This window comes from Vulpes vulpes, chromosome 12 (genome assembly GCF_048418805.1).
Source record: "Vulpes vulpes isolate BD-2025 chromosome 12, VulVul3, whole genome shotgun sequence".
Lineage (NCBI taxonomy): Eukaryota > Metazoa > Chordata > Mammalia > Carnivora > Canidae > Vulpes > Vulpes vulpes.
Window position 1 is genome coordinate 150,423,216 of NC_132791.1, and position 23,537 is coordinate 150,446,752.

The following is a 23,537-nucleotide window of genomic DNA, read 5'->3' on the forward strand; positions in this document are numbered from 1 at the left end:
GGTATGTGCAGGTGAGTGAACCAACCCAAACACTCAAATTTGCTCAATCAGCCTTTGGACTCCACCAGGACCCAAGAAGGAAGGCTGATGACTTGGCAAACTAATTCACTCATAAGGGGAGGGACATGCTGTGCCCGTAGGTGGCATGTCAACCATGTGATAGCTTGCAATAAAAGAATTTAGACTCTGCGCCTCAGATTATAGCATGTAGATGACTGCCTACCACACCTGTGTGTGATGATTGAGAAAAATAACATGAACAGCATAAAATGGCAGATTATTTAGCTTCCACTGCCATGGACTCAAAGGAAAAGAACTGGGTAGGCAAGTAGGTCAGCTAGAGAAAGTGTCCCCATTTTTAGGTGGGGAAACTTAGGGTATTTTTATCTCCTCAGAACTCTGATCCACAGGAGAGGGGTGCCATAACTCTCAAGTGCCTGTAGACAGCTGTAAAGGGAAGGAACAGATTATTCTGAACTAAATTGAGTGGATTTTTCTCTTGTTTCCTAATTATTATAATAGTATAATAGGCAACCATAAGGGCAGAATTTGAAATCAGAACTTTTTTCTCAAATTATCTGCCTTATTAAAATTACATAGGAAGGCATTTCAAAGCATACCTGCTTGCTCCTCACCCCACCTGAATCTGGGGCTTCAAGGCATGTGTTGAAGGATGTGCTGATAATGCCCTATTTTAGAACCACTTGTAGAGGGTTTGTCTTCAGCTTAGGTTCATAGGAAAGACCATAGGATTTGGGGCCACGTTGGGATAGTTTTATGACAAGAGGAAATTTATTAAAGTCTTTGAAGTCTCAGTTCTTTTGTCAGGAAAATGGGGATAACAGGATTTAAGAGTGTAGTTCTTTGGGCAGTCCTGGTGGTGCAGCGGTTTAGTGCCGCCTGCAGCCCAGGGTGTGATCCTGGAGACCCGGGATCGAGTCCCACGTCAGGCTCCTTGCATGGAGCCTGCTTCTCCCTCTGCCTGTGTCTCTGCCTCTCTCTCTCTCTCTCTCTCTGTGTGTGTTTCTCATAAATAAATAAATAAAAATAAATAAATCTTAAAAAAAAAAAAAAGAGTGTAGTTCTTTGTGTTTAAATGTGTCAGGTCAGTGGCTGGTATATAGTTTAGTGCTCAATAAATGTTAAATTCTTTCTAAACTGAAAGCCACCAACTTATGCTCAGAAAAATGACTGTGAGCTCTGCAAATCCTCAGACGTTAAATAAAATTTCAGCATAATGCCCTGTTGGGAAGAGAAGTAAGCTATTATATTTTACAGGAATCTTAGTCTCCAGAGTGGAAGTCAAAAGGGCCCTTGGTTAACTCTCAGCTAATTAGTAAAATCAAGTAGACCAACTCCTCTCCAAAAATACTGATTGAGATATTTTTGTGGATATTGACAAGTGCCCAGAGGATCAACCAACGGGAATGATTTTGCTCAGGAAAGGCAAGGGGTCTATAGATAATGTTTAAGTTTTCCTGATTTGACTCCTTCCAAGCACAGAGTGTGTCCTTCCTTTTGGAAAAGTCAGCATATTAAGGGTTGAACTTTCAGAGAAAATCAATTTCTGGATGGGAAAGGTGTATAGAAAAGGCTGTTCACTTAAAGATCTATTTATTTATTTGAGGGAAAGAGAGAGAGAATGTGAGCAGGGGTGGAGGAGGGCAGAGAGAGTCTTAAGTAGACTTCGTGCTGAGCATGGAGCCCTGAGATCATGACCCTGAGATCACAACCTGAGTCAAGACCAAGAGTTAGACTCCTAACTGAATGCACTACCCAGGTACCCCAAGGATATTCACTTAAAAAAAATCCAACTGTGTCTTTTCAGAGCAGACCTTAACATTGACAGGTTGGTTTAAAGACTTTGAGTGGTACAAGTGGATGGAACATGAAATCTGACAATGAAACTACTACTAATTAAATACTAATTGAAAATGAAGAGCAGTTCCTTAACATACCGTATCCTCTACCTGCCCCAGCAGCTCATCTCTTGCCTGGTCTTTGAGCTCTTGTGCTAATCACATTGGATGGATCACCCTGGATGCTCTTTCCACTCCTATTTCATCTTGATGCTTCTATAGGTTCTGTTTACTTCTCTGAGATGTTCCCACTTCCGTCTGGGTGAATTTCTATTTGGTCTTTATGACTCTGCTCTGCTCAGATCCCTCCCTTCTTCTACTCCATTTTTTAAAAAAGATTTTATGTATTTATTTATGAGAGACACACAGAGAGAAAGAGGCAGAGACATAGGCAGAGGGAGAAACAAGCTCCCTGCAGGGAGCCTGATGTGGGATTTGATCTCAGGACACCGGGATGAATGCCTGAGCCAAAGGCAGACGCTCAACCACTGAGCTGTCCAGGTGCCCCAGATCCCTCTCCTCTTAAAGTGAACTCTGTTAGTCCCCAGACTGGGTTTTTGGTTTCTTTTTTAGCATCCTCTGCAAACTTCTATCATTCCTGTTACTGCATTGAGCTTAATTACCTGCTCCCTTGTCTGTGTCTCCTACTGTAAGATACCTGGTATATCATAGCCATTCAATAGTTACAAAATTTATTTATTTGACTAATATTTATCAAACATGTGCAAAGTACCAGGTGCTTTTGTAGATATAGGAGATATGGCAGTGAGGGAGACTATGCCCTGACTTCCTGAAACTTCTATTTCAGTAGGGATAGAGAGACAATAAATTAATGGTGAAAAACACAAGGGAGAGAAAATAAAATTGGCAAGGAAATTAGGTGTATGTCGGGTAGCTAATCTAGCTAGGGTGGTCAGGGAAGGCACCTATCAGATGAGATTTGGGTAGAGATTTCAATGAGTTAAGGGAGCACACTCTGGATATCTGGAGGAAAAGCATTCCAGGCAGAGGGAAAAGAGAGTGCAAAGACTCAGGCAAATGTATACTTGTCCTGATGGTGGAACAGCAGGGAGGCTGTGCAGGGGTGTGATTGAGAAATTACAGACATGTGGTAGGTCAGAGAGGGTATATGATGTGTCCTGGTGGCTTCTGTGCCCACAATCTCAGTTCCTTCCCATTCATCCTCCACACGGCTGCCAGAGCAATTGTTTAAAATATGAATCATATTACTTTCCTCTTTAAAATTATAAAATTAAAAGTAGTGGAAGGGACTAAAGGAGAAAGGAGAGAAAATGAGTGGGAAATATCAGAGAGGGTGACATAACATGAGAGACTCCTAACTCTGGGAAACAAACAAGGGGTAGTAGAAGGGGGGATGGGTAGGGGAACGGGGTGATTGGGTTGTCGGGCACTAAGGGGGGCACTTGATGGGATGAGCACTGGGTATTATGCTATATGTTGGCAAATCGAACTCCAATAAAAAATATACAAAAAAAATTCTAAAATGATTCCTTAGCACTTCTAGAACTACCTTCAGATGGCTGCCACTGCACTTCTCTCAGGATGGTCTTGTCCCCAGGATGCCTCACACAGGTCACACTGAATGAATGGCTCTTCTAGTACTCCAATTTGTTTCCCTCATCTGAATTCTGTGTGTTGCTTTTCCTCTAAGTAGGTGCCTCTGCCCTCAAGGCAAATCTTCATATAACTTAACCAACCTTCCACATTTAGCAATAATTGTCACTTGTTCTGAAAAAATATTTCTGGATACCGAATTTTCTTTTAGCTCTCTGCCCATCCTTATATTTACCCCTAAACCTAACTCTAAAACTAAGTTGAACTGAAACCTTAGTCCTGTCTCAAATCCTAGCTAATCCAGCTCCAACTGCAATGCTAACCGTAATCCTAAATTCAACCTAATTACCTTAACCTAGCTTGAACTCTAGCCCAAACTTGATCCCAATCCCAACCTTGACTCTGTGTTAGCTAGCTAAGGATCCATTTACTCTGATATGTGTGGCTCTTGAGAAGACAAAGCATGAAGTCCAACATTCCGGTACTGAGCTTCCTTGCAGTGAGAAAGTTCTGCTGCTGCAGGGCGTGTAGTAGCTTCTCACCACGGCCAACTGCTGTCCGGGTATCAAGGTCTGTAGCTTCTGCAGTCTGAGAGAAATCTGTCTGAACTTCTGATTTGTTATCTGCATACATTCAATAAGTTACAAAATCTCTTTGTATCTCAATAAAGTCATTGATAAAATGGAGAAAATTACGCTTATGTCACAGATTTCCAACGAGTACGACTTAATCCAAGTACCAAAGAACACAGTAGGCCATTGCAAGGTTAGCTGAGTTGGGCCATGCCTATGATCCTGAATCTCTAGGAGATCTCAGGCTTTTCCTATACCTCTGAAGGGTCCCTATCCTCAGCAAGCAAATTATTTTCCATATTAGAAACCTAATACATCTTATTTGGTAATAATATCATTCTTGAAACTTGGCATAATAATTCTTCTAATGAAGAGGATAGTAATCTTCATCTCTTATATTTATGTAGAATTTTGAAATAAAACTGTTTATTCTTTGCTATTTAAATTCCAATAAACTTTAACAAAGCAACAAACAAGTAATATATTGGTGCTATATATATTGTTAGCATTAGAGTAATATATCAGGATTTTGGCCTGAAAGGCATTGAGCCTATGAATTAATTTGGGAGAAAACTGTTGTATCTTCAATGTTTATGACATACCACGTTATAGCCCTATGCTGGGGACAGACTTATTAAAATCTTCTCAGTAGTGATTTCTGGTTTATTCATTTAGGTTGTGTACACGACTTGTCAGGGTTTCTTCTAGGTGCATTATGATTTTGTTTTTGTTACTATTGGGGAATGGAGTCATTTTTCATTATGCTTTTTATTGACCATTGTTGTATATAATTAGCTTGTAGCCATCACTTTACTAATCTTTTTTTAATTGAAGTATAGTTGACACATAATGTTATATTAGTTTTAGTAAATCTATTTTATTAATTGCAACAGCTTTTCATTTGGCTCTTTTGGATTTTCTAAGTATTTAATCTCAGATCACCTGAAAATAATAATAATTTTGTTTTCCTTCAATAGTTGCATCTTGTATTTCTGTGTCATATCTTTTTTTTTTTTTAGAGATTTTATTTATTTATTCATGTGAGACACAGAGAGAGGCAGAGACACAGGTGGAGGGAGAAGCAGACTCCTCACAGGGATCCTGGTGTAGGACTCGATCCCTGACCTGGGATCATGCCCTAAGCCAAAGGCAGATGCTCAACCACTGAGCCACCCAGATGTCCCTCTGTGTCATATCTTTTGAGTTGGTCAGAACTTCCAGGATAACATTAAGCGATAATGGTAATTTGGGGCATCCTTACACTGTTACTCATTTTAATGGGAATGCTTCTTGTTTGTCATTCAGTATGATGTTGACTATTTTTGTACTTACATTATAGCCTCATTGCATGTGGCTAGACAAGAAAGCCTGTGCAACTTCCACTTGGGGAATTGATTGGGGTGTGTGTGTGTGTGTGTGTGTGTGTGCACATGTCCATGCATCTGCATGACATAAAAAAATTTAGTAGAGGCTTCATAGATGCTTTTAAAGACAGCATATTCTATGTTTGGAGGGGTCAACATTGTTTAGTAGCCTTAATATTATTAATTATATTTATTTGTATTCTCCATGTCACTATTTCTGGCTGGTCTAACTGAACTAGAAAAAAAGTGGATAAATCTGTGTTAAAGTTTCATATACAAATTGTGTTCTTTTCAGTTTCTCTTCACTTTTCTAATCAATTTTGCTTTATATCATTTGATATTAGGTTAATTGCTGCATACAGGCATTAATTACTACCATAGCTTCATTACGCTATTCTCTAGTTTATAAATATAAATAATATAAATAATCTATTTTTCTCTACTTAATTACTTTTGCCTTGAAGACTACTTTGCAAGAAGTTAATGTTATCTTTCTTGTTTTTAGTTTTATTCTATTAAATAATTCTTTGCCTTTCCTCTTATTTTTAATATGGACACTTGTTTTAGGTCTGTCTTTTGGAGGCAGCAGATATGTGGATTTAATTTTTTACTACAATCTGAGACTCTTTGTTTCCTAATATTGGAATTTAACCACATATATTTATTGCCATATAGATGGCTTTGCTAACTTCTGTCATTCTGTTCTACATGACTTAGTTCCTTTTTCAATTTTTGTTATTTCTTTTGTTTTGGAGGGTTGTTCGCATATATAGAATGCTGTGTGTGTTTTTTGTTTCCTTAGTAATTGAGAAAGTGCATATCCTTCTTTTCAACTGAACTTTAATTTTCCCAAGCCAGGCTTTGTTTAACCTTTTCTTTTCTTTTCTTTTCTTTTCTTTTCTTTTCTTTTCTTTTCTTTTCTTTTTTCTTTTCTTTCTTTTCTTTCCTTTCCTTTCCTTTTTTTTTTAAAGGTTTTATTTATTTATTTGACAGAGAAAGAGAGAGAGCACAAGGATGGGGAATGACAGGGAGAGGGAGAGAGAGAAGCTGAGGAGGGAGCCCAACATGAGGCTCAATCCCAGGACCCTGGGATCATGACCTTAGCCGAAGGTAGATGCTTAACAGACTGAGCTGCCCAAGTGCCCATGTTTTATATTTTTCTAATTATCAGAATCAACAATTACATGGGATTTTAGAATCTCTTCTATGTGAAATGAGGCATTTGGTGAATTTTTATTCCTCTCCTATCCAATTTGGTAGAATCTTTTTGCCACCTCTGAAGACCAGGCTGAGCTAGATATGGATCCCTCATCGATCTTTGCCTGAAAGGCAGTATATTTGGCTCAATCTATAAATGTCTGATGACATCTCTTCCCCCTTCAGGATCTGAAAGTTGTTTTTTTTTTTTTTAAATTTGTTTTGTTTTCTGTTTTTGTTATGTCTTTGATTATTGCTTTCTGTCCACTTGCTTTATTTTCTTTGGAAACACCAGTGTAATCTTTGAGTTGGATCATCAGGTTCTGGGATAGGTGTCATTCTCTGTCATATGAGTTTCATACTTTGTGTAACTTGTGTGTATCTAAGAAAGTTATTGAAAGTCTGACTTTGGGGGGACCTGCCTGGCTCAGTTGGTGGAGCATGTGACTCTTGATCTCAGGGTTCTAAGTTTGAGCCCCATATTGGGTGTAGAGATTACTTAAAAAAATAAAAAAGAAGAAGTTTGACTTTGAAATTAATGGGTCAATTTACATAGTGTTAATTCTGCTGTATGGTAGACTTAATACTGTTAATTTTCTGGACTTACTGCTTTAGTCAATCTCATTTAAAATTTTATGCTCTATTTTTTATTTCATCATATATTATCTTTCCAATGACATTCTACTCTTTTCAGAAAATAGAAAATTTTCTATTTTTTTCTGTTTCTATACTTAATGATTCTCAAGATTATTTTTCCTCCAAGTCTCTCTTTACTCTTGTTCATAAGCATTTAATGCTTTCTATTTTTGTATGTTCTTCTTAATTATCCAACTTCAAATAAGGGAGAGAATTATATAGATCTATTTTTTTCCCCTTACATATAAGGTATGTGGATTGCTCCTGCCCCCCACCCCCTTCCTCTCCAACTGGATTCTGGTGAAATCCCCTTCCCAGATCTCTAATTGTACATCAGATTGATGTCTTGGCCTGATTTCCAGTGTATCAACATCTTCCTACTATTCTGCTGGTCTGTGATAAGAATATCTTCTTATCCCATGTCTTGACTCCTTAATGTTCAGAGCAGATGGAATATATAAAACTACAATTCCAAGCATGTGAGGACACTTTGGCTTTCTCCTTTTTTTCCCTCCTGCTTTTTGCATTTTACTAAAGAGACCACAATTCAGAGGATGCATAGTATTACCACCAGCTTCCCTGCTACCACTACTCAGTTCTTTTGCAGTAGTTGCATTATTTAAATGAGTATTGAAATATTAGTGGCAATAGAGGAATGGTTATATCCATGTGTTGTAGACTTATGTTTTAAACCAATAGAAAGACAGCATGGAAGTGACAAAGATCTTCCTACATATTGTCATGTGCTTGTGGGCCTTTTATTTTATTTTTGGAGTATAGCATCGTGGGCCATTAATTATACATTTTAATTAATATCATAGATGGGTAGTTAGTGGAACTTACCACCAGAATTGTTAGTGGGTCAATTCTTCGAACGAGTTATCGGTATTTTTTTTTAAAGATTTATTTATTTATTTATGATAGACATAGAGAAAGAGAGGCAGAGATACAGGAGGAGGAAGAAGTAGGCTCCATGCCGGGAGCCTGATGCGGGACTCGATCCCAGGACTCCAGGATCGTGCCCTGGGCCAAAGGCAGGCGCTAAACCGCTGAGCCACCCAGGGATTCCCAGTTATCAGTGTTTTTAAGAAATCTTGTCTCTGTTGGTAGCTTAAGTATTGGGACATTGGAAAGAGAGTCTTAGTTAGAAGTCCTTTTAACCAGAGATCTCCAATTCTTCCCATTGAATCAGCACTGAGAGGGTGCCTAAAGGGGGTCGATTGTTATGCTTTCCAAATCTTTACTAATGTTGCCTTGAGCCCTGGATCCTAATTATAGCTTTGTGACCATTATTCTCCATGTGGAAAAATATTAATCATATGATTAATAGCTAAAAAATTTTAAACAGCAAACCTTAATACAGCAACACATTGAATTAGGTGGTATAGCCAGATGATTGAGAACATGAGAACATTTGGATCAGAGTTCAAATCCTGGATGAGTCACTTATTAGTTTTTTGAACCAACCTTAGGTAACTTACTTAACAGTGCAGCTTCTAATCTGTAAAATGGGAATATTTTGCAAGGATTTCTATTGACCAAACTGAGTTGGCACAATAAGTTAATGTAACACATTAGGGGAGCAATTTTTTGTCTCAAAAAATTCTTTACCTGCCTTGCTATCTTCCTAGGCCTCTGAACACTGATCTCCTAAAAAGTAATAATCAACATGATGATGATGGTTATGAGGATGAAAACAAAACAATAATCTTAATAATGGGTGACCCTTATTATGTGTCTAACATATGTCAGGTACTGTTCTTAATGATTTAGGCAGATCACATAATTTAATTCTTACAACAACCTGTGAGGCAGGTACTGTCATTTGTCCCACTTTACAGAGGATCAGATTAAGCAATTTGCCTAAGGTCTCATTGTTGGGAAATTGTGGAGAAGGGATTCAATATAGGCATACTCATACTAAAATGTATGTTTTTAGACTATGTTAAATTCTCTTTCTCTCCACATAGACTCACGCATATAATATTAATTAGTAACTATTTAAAGTCATTGTTGAGTAGGTGTGTTGAACTACACTCTCCTTCTTCCCATATAGTCTGGCATGAAGAGAGGATAAAAGGAAAGCCCATGAGAATTTTTGATTGATTGTATTTAGTTGGAGCCTGTGTTTCATAAGGTTGACACTAGCAGTGTCTTATTTGTTTTTTTTTAAAGATTTATTTATTTATGATAGACAGAGAGAGAGAGAGAGAGGCAGAGACACAGGAGGAGGGAGAAGCAGGCTCCATGCACTGGGAGCCCGACGTGGGACTCGATCCTGGGACTCCAGGATCACGCCCTGGGCCAAAGGCAGGCGCTAAACCACTAATCCACCCAGGGATCCCCAGCAGTGTCTTATGTATCTATCACACTTTGTAATTTTCACAGAAACTTTCTACTGCTTATTAACTTGATCCTTAAAATAGAAACCATGTGAGGATGACATTATTATTTTAAAGATGACGAAGCTGACAACCTGAGAGGGTAAGGGGCTTTTTAAAGGGCATACAAATTAATTAGAGAAAATTTGGGGTTATATATATTAATGAGAGTAATAATAAACCATTTACTAAATATTTGCTGTATTCCAAACACCATGCTAATCTCATCAATGGTATTAACTCATTGGAGTCAATGGTATTAACTCAAAAATCAAAGATGTGAAATCACATGGCCAAGGTTCACTCCTAGTATATGTCAAAGCCAAGGCTCAACCTCAGGTTAAATTAAACCTCAGCTCTTTTTCTTTAATTAATTTTTTTTAAAGGATTTAATTTATTTATTCATGAGAGACACAGAGAGAGACACACACAGGCAGAGGGAGCAATAGGCTCCATGCAGGGAGCCCGACGTGGGACTCGATCCCAGGTCTCCAGGATCAGGCACTGGGCTGAAAGCGGCGCTAAACCGTTGAGCCACAGGGGCTGCCCCAACCTCAGCTCTTAATTTAAGTTTCTACTTCTCTAATCCTTTTACTAAGGAGAAATGAATTTCCTTTAAAGGGCATATAAAGGAGATTTAGTCCACTTTTAAACACCTTTCTGTATGTGGAAAATAGTAGTTATGGTAATAATTAACATTATCCAGTGTTCGCTATGGCAGGCACTATACCATTCATTTGCTCACTGAGTTAATAAGTATTGATTTACCACCTACTATGTGCCAGGCACTGTTCTGGGTGCATGAATACACATTTGAACAAAACATTATCTTTCATGGAGTTTACAGAAACAGAAAGTAGCCAAATCATCACACGATGTTGTAACTATCAACAGTGCTAAGTGCCCTGCAGGGAAGTCTCGAGGGCTCTGAGGGTAAATCAGTAGAGCTCTTTGACACAGTCTGAGGACAGGGAAGGCTTCCCGACAAAGCCATATTCATACTGAGAAGGGAAAGTAGAGAAATGTTAATTATAGCAGAATACTGTGTCTTGGGGAAAGAAGAAAGAATATGTATCAGATCTGGGATTTGGGGGATTTTGAGGAATGAAAAGGTTAACTAACCAGCTGGAATAGGTTGAGGAAGAAGAACGGCCCTAGACTGGCTGGGAGAGACAAAACCATACAGGCCTTATTAAAGATTTTTTCTTTAAGAGACAGGGTAATTCATTGAAATGACAGATTACTTGTGTTTGATAAGGTCCTTTGGCCTTAAATGTGAAGAATAAATTTCAGGAGGCAAAGAGAGGGGCAGTGAGGCCAGTTAGGATGCTGCTGTGTTAATGTGGCCTGGACAAGATGGTAGCTTGGACTGGGGGAGGGTGGTGGAGGTGGAGAAAAGTGGATGAACTTAGGAATTATTTAAGAGGGAATTTCAACAGGGTTTACTTTGATTTAGATATTCGGAGTGAGCAAGAGGATAGTAGGATGCCCCCCAGATGTCTGGGTTGTGTAATACGCATTGTTTCATTGAATCCTCACAAGAGCACTATGATGATAATACTTCCCAGTTTCAGGAAACCTATTCAGAATGTTTTCAGTCACTGTCTGTGGTCACATAGCTTATCCAGGCAGAGCCAGGATTCATTCAGGTCTGCCTGAATCTGAAATCCGGGCTTTTGACTGTTGTTACACTGGGGAATGAGAAGAAAGTACATGACCTATTGTAAGCAAGAGAGTGGGTTTTTTTTTAAGATTTTATTTTATGTATTTATTCATGAGGTAGACCTAGGCAGAGGGGGAAGCAGGCTCCCCACGGGGAGCCCGATGTAGGACTCGATCCCAGGACCCTGGGATCACACCCCGAGCCAAAGGCAGATGCTCAATCACTGAGCCACCCTGATGCCCCGCAAAGGGAATGTTAACAATACTAGTTAAATGCAGAATTAAATGAAAGAAATGGGCATCACTCAACTTCAAAAATATGCACATCCTCAGTGCCCAAGTTCTCCTGACATCCATGCATATTTGCATCTGGTGCTACTGCTATTTTTATGAGTTCGATGAGAATAAGACTAATATCTTCTGTAAGTATGACTTTGTTAATTATCAATCTTATAAATAAATAACATGTGTTCATTGCAGAAGGAAGAACTAATACAGAGAAAGCAGAAAGAAAAACAATGAAAATCTCCTGTCATCCTCAGAGGGCGAAAATGCTTGCGTGCTTTTAATGAAACAATGCCGTACACTGTGATTTGCCACCCTGGGTATTTAGTAGAAAGATCACTGGAGACCCCAATTCTGGGCCCAGGCTTCCTGACGATTTGGACTTGCAGGGAAATTGAGCCTCTGGGGCTCTAGCCTTCTCCTCTGTAAAATGAAGAGGAACTTTGCCTCCATTTAATTATCCTGGAGCCTTTTGGAGCTTGAGTTAGAGGGTGACAGTGCTGGGCATGTAGGTGTCATGACAGTGTCGGAGTGAAAAGCACAGCTTTAGGGTTCCTTTAACTCCTGTCTGGTCTCTTCACCCCTCCTTGGTTTCCTCATAGGTGAAGTGGAGGTAAGATACTGATCTCACAGGGATGTTTTGAGGATTAGCTCACAGGTGTGCAGAGCACTTTGGGGGCTTGATGTCTACACAGAGCAAGTGGCCAACGCAGGGTACTCTGAAATCTCCACAAATACCTGGCAGGACAGCAGTTGGCCGAACGATCTCCTGTAGTCTAGAGGTTCATGCTGGGGGGAGGCAGAGTCCTGAAAGGCCCACGAGCCTTAGCTACTCTCACATCTCCAACTACTCCTGCTGAACTGCATGAAACCACTGTTTGGGGGCGGGGGGTTCTTGCCACAAGTTAGACATTGGCTAGACATAGAAGTGTGCAATTTAGACCTTATTCTTAAGGAAGAAGCAACATCATGGGGCTGGATGGTAAAAAAGAAAACCCCAACATAATTTAACTGGTGTTATGATACTGTGAGCAAAGGGCTGTGAGGCAGGTGGGTGGGTGGGGGAGTGACTCATTTCGCCTTAGGGAATCCAGGAAGGCTTCAGGGAGAAGGCCTGAGCCTAACGGGAAGATAGAGTTTGCTGGCTGGAAAAAAAATGGGCATGGGCATCAGCCTGTATGCTAGTGAAGAAGCGTCTTCTGAAACCCACAGCCCAGGAGCCCCTCGAGATGCTAAAGCCACTTGGAGAAATCTGGTGCCAGAGTAGAGGGAATTGGAGTGGACAGGTGAGGCTCAGCAAGGGGGGCCTCTGCAACCACCAGGCTCTCTGCTCTGCATTCCGTGTGCGTCCTCCACTATCTCCCAGGTCCTCTTCCTGCTAACCACTTTCCATATTTTAGAAACTTATGTGGTCTTCTGTGTCCCTTCTCCCCCCTGTGGAAGTTTGCCAGGAAAAAAGGATCAGATGTGAATGGGTGAGCTTGCAGTGTAGCTTGTATGGTTTTGGGGACCATGATCCTTCTCTTTGGGGTATTTGCGTTTCAGTTCTTTGATTTTTGTGGAATGAAACACTTGGATGCTGGATTCCCATTCCAGCTTCTGATCCATGGTGTACTCTCACTAGCTTTAGGCCCGGGGTGGCAGGTGTGTTTTGTTTGGTTATTACAGCTTTGTTGCTACCGTTGGTTAGTTGGTTAGTGGTAATTAGGTATCACTTTCTGGTTTGTCACCAACCCCACCATTGCCCCCTATGTCCATTATTGTCTCATTGTCTTACACTGAGTTCACCTGCTTGGTCTGGAGATATTAGTGTCTGTGTCCTCCCTGTGTTAGTTAGACTTTGTTATTTCTTGACTTTTCAGTTGAGAAATTTTATCAGTTCCCCTATGGTAATCTCCCCCCTCAGGTTTTTGCACTTGTCCCTTTCTTTTGCAGTTCTACCAACAAGACTCGGTAACTCAGTGTCGGGCAACTTATTAACAAGTGCTCAAAGACTCCCTCCTATTTACTAGGGCCTGAGTCCAGGCCACAGCACCTGTTACCAGGTCGTTTCTCACATGGTTACAAAAATGAGAATTGAGGTTGCCGTTTTGCTTAAAATAAAACACAATAAAGCAATTTATAATGATTTTAATTGATTCTTAAATGAATAGATGCCATAAATTATTTAGCCCACAATGTTTATCTTTTCAACATTTGAAGGGAGCTTATCAAATCCAGGTGCTGAGACATTTCATCAGCAGGACTAGAGGTTACGCATCTGTGAAGGAGAGGGTGGATGAGGAGGAATATGTGGGCTTGTGGGGAGGAAGATCAGGCCATCCTGGGAACATACCCTAGATGATGTACAGATTTTGTCTACACTTGGTCATTGTGGGGAGATGGTGCTTATAATGTGGTATCTACCAATGTGAGAAGGGTCAGCCACATTTACTGAATGTCTGATTCAGTTTCTGGGTGCCAGTCCTCCCTCTCTGAGGCTGCTCTGCACTCCGATTTGGTGGAGGGCTGCTCTGCCCAGGATTAGGCATCCCTACCTCTGACCTGGTCTTTATTCCCAATTATCATCCATTTCAAACAGTCAGCAGGGTAATATCATGTGCGCATCAAGGATCACAAAAGGAACTTGGATTATGAGGAATAAAAAATCTGTCTAACATGTGGCACCATTAAAGAGCTCTGGCTGAGACATATTGTTTATAGTCAGCAGTTGTCTGGAAAATAGATGTTTACTTGTAGTGACTGTATTAAGATCTTTGCCATTAGGCAATATATATTCTACATTGTGTCTTCTCTTATAGAAAACTATGTTGGAATAAACCTTCAATTAGCAATTCCTGTGGCAATGAAAAATATTAAACAGTAATAATGTCCTATATAGGCATTTTTGCTTATTAGAGTGATTGAAACACCAGGAATCTTTCTTTGGAAGGATGGCCTTTTTAAAATGGTATGTTTCATTTAAAATTGCAAGTGAAAGATCTGCTAAATAAAGATCAAATTGCTTACAGAAAAAAATGTCCCTAACATTCAGCAAGGACTTAAAACACACAGAGTTTCCCCGAACCATCCATCTTCTGATGAAAAAGGTGTATTTTGAAATGACCACATGCATCAGAGTAGGAGCTTCTGTAGTCCGTGATGATTCAGGATGTTTCTATTACAAACTAGGAACTTGTTTCCCACAACTCTTCTGGAACAGGGCCTGGGTCCTATCTTGCTTTCGACACATTCTAATTTCTCTGCTTCCATTTATTTAGCCAACAGGCTTGTGCCCCCACAATACCATCATAGGAATGGATGGTGCTAATCCTGGAAAGTTCTGAATTCTGTTACCATTCTAGCACTCAAAAGGATCGATTCATTTGTGACAAGTGCAGCCTGAAGTCAGTGGACTCTTGCAGTGTGAGCAGCTCCTTCTAGGTGTGCACGTCCTTGGGCAGCGAGCAACCTCTTTGGAGTCCTGGTCCCCTTGTATGTTTATAAAGTGGGGCAGTAATGCTCACTTCATAGGTTTATGGTTAGGATTAATTTAAAAAATATGTGGAGTACCTAAACCAGATTCTGGCAGTAGCTTATGTTCAATCAATGCTATCTGTTAATATGAAATCCTCAGGTACGGAGAGGTTGGCTCCCTAGTACATTTGAAGCTTGAATGATGGCAGCTGGCAGAGGCAGCAGCTGATTCTCTTCCCCCCTGGCCCTTCATAGGTGCTCGATGCATATTTGGTGAATAAATCAAAGACTGTTGGAACAAGCTCCCAAGTTTTCACTCCCAGGTCCACCGGTCTAACTGACCAACTCATTTTGCCAAACCATACATTCCACTTTTCCTCATCTTCTATTTTTCTCAGTAGAACCCACCATTTCAATTAGAAGCTGGGGAAAAACTGTTACATGCTATTCTAGAGTTCTCTTAGGCCAAATCAACAGATACTTATTGAGGGCAAGACAGGTGAACAGAATGAGGTCAGGGAAAATAATTCTCAGCATAGTTTCTAGAACACCGCTCTGCAAATAAATATATGGCATGGTAAAAATCTAGGACGGTGGTTTGTCTTTATTATTTTTTTTTTCAGTTTTAAATGGCCTAATGGGATAAGATGAATCCTTACCCTCTGGTCCTGATTTGTTATCTCATTCCCTGCCAAACCCCCATTTTACAATATATGCTCACCTGGACCCGTCAGACCTGCTGTAAGCTAGATTTCCTTTCTCCGTAGGTGCTAAGGAGATCTCAACACGGCTTTGGAAGCTTCTTAGTTAACTCCTTTGCTCCTTTTGGGACACCTTCTGTACTTAATAATATGGGTGTTCAGAATTTTGAGCAGAATTGAGGAGACATGGATGGTGTAAGGGCTACGGCCATCTATTTTTTATTTCCAAACGAGTGCCTCTTGCTTTCTCCCTTAGAGTATTTCCTGATTTGCTTGTTTCACAGAAATGTTTTAATAAGAAAGTTTTGAGAATATCCCGGGATGATAGTCTTGGAATGAACCTTCATGCTCATAGTATAAACCCCTTTGGTTTAAAACTATTCCACGTAAAAACATCTACTTATAACTACCAGCTGCTGGTTCTTTTCTCTTCATACTCATGAATGTACACACAGACACACATAGTCTGTGTATGTAGACACACATGCAGATACACACTCCCTCACATGCACCGTATATATGTAAACATCCAGAAGGAATAATGTGTTGCAAAAATTGTCCTGTTGAGTTTGTAATCCAGGGTGAGTTACTGAGTGCTGATAAGTAAAGGAAGTTCAACCAGACAGTTTAATCCTCCAATTTCCTGTCTTCTAATCAGCCCCTGATTCTTTTGGTTTTAAATTAGAAACATTCCTGACAATATTCAGGACAGGTGAAGGAAAATCAACTAGAAAATAAGTAAGGACAAAGCATTTATTTTACAGTCTAAAGTTCACAGGAGAAATATGAGCGTAATAACAGGAAATCAAGATTTTTTAAAAAGATAGTAGAAGTACATAGGCTAGCTTAAGTAACCAATCACATTTCTGAATGAAGTACATTTGGATCATAATTTGATTACAGAGAAAAAAACCCAGGAACATAGTTTAAAGTATTTGCTTCTCCCTAAGCATAATAAGTGGTACTTTAAAAGATGTTGTATAAGGCTAACCTAAAAAGGGTGATAAGAACAATTTCTTTGTACATGTGAGAGAAAAAAAACACTATTCAGATTTTGCTTGCAATCAATTATTGCTAATACTGTGAGGAAATAATAGTGCATGGAAATCTTTGAAGTGAATGCATATGCTTGGAAATTAATATAGTCACACATATTTATAATGGTAGATAAAAATAGGACAAGTGTGCATTTAAAAATAAGTACCGGCAGAGTGTGCAAATGCTGGAAATAGAATGTGTATAAATATGTTTATCACGGACACTTCCTTTTGCAAATATACTGGGTACTGAGAATAGGATATGATTTATTATTTACTGAATCTCCTCATTTTGATTCTTTTCATTTATAGCCATTGTAGCGATTTCCAAGTTATTTTAGTCAACATCACGAAAGAGCTAGTGCAAAAAGCATAGAAAAATCTTCATTAGGCAATGTCTTCAGAGGAATATAGAAGACAATCATTAACAACAGTGGCTCAGCTAAGAATCAACAATTTAAAAATTGAAATGATGAATAAACTTAAGTTGTGAATCCAAGCAAATAACAACAACAAAAGGATGCATGAATTATGAGTTCTTAGTTTTGTGACTGCAGCGATTAGGGCTGTCAATCATTCGAGAAGTAGGCTGGAGTTGAGAGTTTTTTGAATTGTTGAACATAGTAAGACAGTATTTCCCAGACGTACCTTGCTTGGTAAACACACATATTTACTTTAGAAAAAGGCATTTACATTCCAAGACATAGCATATCCTTGCTACCCAAGTATTTTCCTAGTACACAGAGTCTGAGTTGTAAAAATTTGAATTAAATGATGGATAATTTTTGACTGAAAAATTCACATGGCAGTTTCTAAAAAGAATGCTTCCAAAATAAGTGCTTGGGAATCTAGCATGGGGTGGGGGGTCGGGGGCGGATAGCATGATGATTTAATAGCCTTCATTTCAAAGTAACTATGAGTTTTTAAATGGGATTGAAGAAGCAAGACAAGCGCATTGCGTAATTCACATAAAAATAGTCCCATAATACCTTATCAGTAAATCATTAGGAAGAGGAGGCTGTTTATACTGCCTTCGTTTTAATGCCATGTGGGTAGAATGGAGGTAATTCCATTGGACAGAATTATATTTTGAAGCATATGCATGCTTCCAGGGTGCTTCCATTTCATTTGGAGTGGAAAAAAATTTTATGAGGGTTTTCTTTAGTTGTACGTTGAAGGTTTCAAATCGAGATGTCACAACATAGCTAGATGAAGGTTGATATGCAATATCTATTTCTTGATTTGCATGATTAAAGCATTAGAGAAGTGGCTCAGATATCAAAAGATTTCTCCTAAGTGGCAGCGCCAAAGGTAATTACTGTTAAAATGTACATGCTCGAACCCTGGTCGCTTGTTAACTTCTAAGTTGTGTTTACAACTCTTTGGGTTGGAGTAAAAGTTTTCATTTGAGTTTTCAATGTCAGGACCCCTCTCTCACTCCGTTCTGATATCAAAAGTGTAGTTAGCATTTCTCAGATCTTATGTTTGTCAAGAAAACATTAGCTTCAACCCAAAAGAGCAGTAAAAGGTAAAGAAGGCCCTTCTTAGTAGTTCACATTTTAAAATAATTGTTTCTTGAACAAAAGTAGCCTTTTGACGACAAAGCGAAAATTTACACTTAAAAAAGAAACTCCACCAACCCAATTAATTTAATCCACCAACCTCCAGTTCGTTATCAAAAAAGTGTAGTTAAAGCCCTACTGTAAGCTGGGTGCATTATGATAGGGGGTGGGGATAAAGAGGGAAAGACGAGAGAGGGGTTGTTATTCTCAGCCTTTTATTAACCAGTTTCTTTCATTCTAGTGGGTCTTTATTATTTAGAAAAATAAAAATGATCTGGGGCTGTATCCATTCTCACCGAAAATTTTGGAGTAGGTAATGGCTGTCTACAACTGGCCCAACATATGCCCCCAAACTAAAACAAACAAACTCATTTGCCATACAAATTGTTTACGATTCATTAAAAAGCAAAATTGCATATCCTGGTGCTGGCAGCTGAGGCCGAGCCTCCACGGGCGGAGGGGGCATTCACTGAGTTGCCTTTGTATTGCTGGGAGGACCAAGCGGAGGTTCCCACTATGCAGCCCGGAGTCTGTGCGGCCAGATGACGCATGAGGTAATTTTAAAGCTTTATTTGCTTTTAGTGTGAAACTCGGAACTTGTACTGTCCTTTGGTTAAAAGAGTCATATCAGCCAGGGGCAAGTCTAAATTTTTTTTTTTGGCGGGGGGGGGGGGGCGGAATACTGTTTGGGGGTAGTGAGGTGAAGGTATGGAGGGAGAAGGAATGAATTCTAGCCAAGGAAAGAGGAGAGCTAAGAGAAAAGGCAAGATTTCTCTTATTTTAATTAATCCTCCCCCCCCTTCATCAAAGTTCTCAATTTCCCATCAACAGTGGGAAATTTACATTAGAATTATTTGTAACTGGCAAATCTAAAATGCTGTGGTATGTGGTCACCTTGGAGGGAAATAAAAAATCGATTTATTCTCTATGGTAACTTCTACAACTTCTTTAAAGAGCACTCTGATCTCTCACCCTTTTTCAAAGCAAAGATCTAGAAGCATTGAAGTCGAGAGAAACTTCCTGTAGTATGCAGCCTAAACAGCAGCATGTGAGCTTACAGCATTGTTTATTTTTAGTCAACTGCATTGCTAAATGTTTCCACCACTTTTATATTTTATATTCCCGGCGGTAAAACATCTGTAAAACAATTTTAAATGAAAAGCAACTTCCAAGTAAACTTTACAAAAAATAAATGACAGTTTTCCAAGTTAAAAAAAAAAAAAGAGGAGCATTTGGTGATCTTTGCAAGAAAAAAAAAAACATAACACAATTTGCCATAAAAAGTAACAGTCTATAAAATCTATGAGCTCTTGAAATACAAGGAAGGAGAATGTCACCCAGAATATGACATCAGCGCGCAGGTTTTTTTTTTTTGTTTTTTTTTTTTTTAAGGCTTACAACTTAGCTTAGAAAATAATAGCTAAACCAATCAGTATATTCATTTCTGGTGTTTAACAAGCTGCACAAGGCGAAGCAATAGGCAACATCATGGCAAACAAGTAAACCTTGTTCTTGCTGGCAGAAACTCTAATGGGAAAATAAGTGCCCTGAATAGTTCAGGATCCGAGTGGATAGTCTACTGCTAGTCTAATTAATCAAAAAGTACAAGTAACATTGTCCTGAAATCATTGGCAAAGTTTCTGTTGTCTAGTTAAGAAATCACAAGTTAAAAGACACATGTATACACATACCCACAACCACCTTTACTCAAAGGTCCTTAGGATGGACACACTGTACCCCGAGAGCAGCCGAATAGAATCCTGCAGTAGCTCACTTTTAATAGTCTCTCAGTCCTCAGAATTCCTAAATCTTGCCCAAATGATACCACCATTGGTCCAGGAAGGGGAAAGGAGAACTCTTTCCGCAGATCATGCAATGAAACCGACCATGTCCTGTCTTGTAATTCCATTCGCCAGTCTCTCCCTTCAACATCACTCTCTCTCTCTCTCTCTCCTTTTTTTTTTTTTTTTTTTTCTTAAACTGATATCTATGTGAAATGAGCTGAAGTTCACGGTCCAGTTAGGAACGGATAATACATTCATTGTCCTGGCAGCAAACTTTTTTTTCACTCCCTGGAAGAATTCACGCTTGCCACAAGAATAATAATTACGGAAAACTAGAAATGCTCTGCTAACGAAGTAATCCTTAACGGACACCACCCTAACGAGGGCAGTGACGATGTGAGGACTCTCTTCCTCACAGGACTCGCATCTCCCGTGACAATAAGCCATTGTGCTCCCTCCCAACTCACTCTACCTCGTAGAGATCCAAGATGTCAAAGGTTGTCTGGCCTGGTTGACCATGACATGTGAGTTAACTCATTCTGCGGCTTCATGGTAGAACTTTATTAAAACTTTATTTGGACCCAGCAAAACGAAAAGATAGAGTGTGTGGGTCTTTTCCAACTCAGAGCTAGAGTTCCTTAGAGATTTAAGACCTGCTCTGAGATAAACAAATGGGGGAAAAGTTAGATGAGAGCTACGGGTCCCTGGATGGAAAACAGGGAGTGGGGACCCAGAGTTCTCCCACAGGTGACTTCAGGCACTCCAATTACTGGGCAGGATGGGAATTCACCCAGGGCTTGCATCTCCCCAGCTCCAACACTCGTCCTCAGAAAATACCCCAGCCAAGGAAAAACCAAGCACCCCCCAGTCCCTGAAAACAAAAGTAAAGGGGGTTGCAAAGCTAGAGAGAGAGAGAGAGAGAGAGAGAGAGAAAACTGATGGGGCCAGGACAAATGTTTCTTTTTCTTTTTTTTTTTTTTAACCCCAAGACCGACTTAGCTAAAATACCCACCTCCACCTTAAAACTTCTGCTACTTAAAAAATAAAGAAAGAAATAAAAGAATAATAATAATAAAAAACAACAAAAAACAAAACCCAACAATTCTCAAACACTGTCCCATGGAAATCCAGGGTAAGCATTGCTGGGAACTCGAGTCGCAGAGTGGCAGAGAGAGGATGGCAAGAGGAAGCAGTGTGAGGCTGCTTCACTGAAGAGTGTGAAAAAAATCAAATGTGAATTTGATGAATGTGAGGTCTGGGACATTTTGTCAAAGAGGGAGGGAAAGTAGAAAAGGGAAAAAAAAAAAAAAAAAAAAAAAAGCAGCCCCGGCTGCCAACTCACCATCCACCAAGTTCTGGCCGAGATGTCGTAGCAGAGCTGCCATTTGATGGAGCCGTCGGAAGCTTTCCCTGCCATTACGCTGTCAGCAAGCTTCATCTGATGCTAACTCACGGGAGATAAGACACCTAATTGAGAAAACATTTGCAGTGGCATGTGGGGCAACATGTAGTCCGGTCCATACCATATGGAATCATGGGTAAAAAAAAAAATCTCCTTGACAATGAACCAATCTCTCACAGACCCAGTGGCAAGGTGAAGTGGAGATGAAAAGTCTTCTGCTCCTAGCACTGTCTTCTCTCTCCTTTTTAAAAAACAAGGACCCACTGCTACACATCAAAGAGAGGCGGTTAAAATTAGGGCTTCATCACTCAGATGATTTTGGTCTGCAAGGTTTTTCCTTTCCTTCCAACAACCAATCCCCCTCTTTTTTTTTTTCTTCTTTCTTTCTTTCTTTTTCTTTTTTTTTTTTTTTTTAAGGAGAATAAAGAGATTTAATAGGACAAAGGCAGGTAGTGGACTGCGGAGGGAGATCGCCACAGGCTATTAGCCTAAAATTTCTGCTTGACAGATGGAACTGCTTAGAGACTATCATGCGATGTTTTGGGCTTTTTTTTTTTTCCTGTCCCCCCCCCCCCCCCTTTCGACTTTAGGTCTGATTCAGTATCTGTTTTTCACAGCCACTTCTCTCAAGAACGTGAGCTGTGCATTTAAAAAAATGTTTAGTTCAGTTTTCCTGTCTTACACATCTCATTGGAAGCAAAGCGAAAAGTCTAAAACTAAATCTGGGAACAGCTGAACAGGTTTTCCAAGGAGTGAAAAAAAAAATTCTAGAGAAAAATATTTCTCCTTTCTTACCTTATTTTTAAAAGATTAACTCATTAGTTAATTTGGTTGTGAAGAATATAAACATGAAACAACAGTGGTTGAGTCCTTTGATTTTTGGTTTGGCTGGCATCGTATTTAGGTGTGTGTTTTTATGTGAGGAAATACATTACTGATATTTCACAAGTTCTAACCTAGGCTAGGCTGCACGCCATCTCTATTTTTTGGTGTTCTATTTTTTTTTTTAATTGATTCTGAGCTTTTCTCTGTGAATAAAGTGATCAGTCATTATCAATTCAGTTTCACACAATTCAGGCTAAACTTGACATGAGTACTTCCTTATTCAGGGAAAATCACATCTGATTTCCTTATTGTAACCAAGCCATGTTCTTCACAGGGGTTTTTAACCACACATCCTCTCTTTAGAGGAAAAAAATAAACCACAGCACGGTCCTACCAATAAGAGTGACTGTAAAAATGATTTTTTTTTTTTAAGTGAGAAGTTCAGGCAACTGCTGAATTTCAAGTCATTTTACTCAAGGACTGAGAGGGGAGAAGAACTAGAGAAAATACCTTGTATTTGTTATGTTTTATTCTTTCAAACTGTGTGAAACTAGGAACTGCAGAAATACCTTTATAAGAGCCGTGTACCAGACACATCCTTTATTTTTTTTTTTCCTGGATACAAGTGGTTTCTTGATCCCCAAGAACCTAGCAATGATATTACAGTTCTCTACACTGCAGGTCTTCTGTATAGGCACTCCCGAGCCTGGGGGAATTTATCTACAGCATTTTTCAGGGCGATTGAATTGTGATTATTTAAAAAGTTGTACATTTACAGCCCAACTATCCTGTGGATTTTTTTCTAGTCACATTTTCAACTGAATAATATTTAGATGTACTTATTCAGGACACCTTTTATAAAAGGTGAAATTTGGTGGCATTTGCTTTCCTATTTCTAACCTTTTCCTGAGTAGGTGTTATTTTAACCATTTAGCATAAGGTAAATAGCTGTTTTGACAAAAATAACTTCAGTAAAGTGAATTTTATCCAGTTGCATCTGAAATGTTTTATAATTTAAAGCATCATGCACAGACTGCTTTTACCAAATGAGCCGCAAATGTAACAAAAAGACATTTTTCTCTCTCCCATCCCTCATCGTGATGGGATTTTTTTTTCCTAATAATATGGGAGTAGGAAGTGGTATTGAGAATTATTATCAACTATGGCTATTGCCGTCACTCTTAGAAGCATCTTTACGTTCTTTATTACTCTGGACTTAGCTCTCTTTTCAGAAAAAGA

At 39.3% G+C, this 23,537-nt stretch overlaps 1 protein-coding gene across 3 annotated transcripts in view; it reads right to left on the reverse strand.

The window, feature by feature from the left end:
* NFIA (nuclear factor I A) overlaps positions 1-21,986 on the reverse strand; it is a 576,588-nt gene extending 554,602 nt beyond the window's left edge. For all 3 annotated transcript variants that reach the window (XM_072730767.1, XM_072730768.1, XM_072730766.1), the window contains exon 1: positions 21,414-21,986. In XM_072730767.1, coding sequence (XP_072586868.1) covers positions 21,414-21,509 — 96 coding nt within the window. In that variant the 5' untranslated portion in view covers positions 21,510-21,986. The remainder of the gene's footprint in view (positions 1-21,413) is intronic.
* Positions 21,987-23,537: the final 1,551 nt, after the last annotated feature.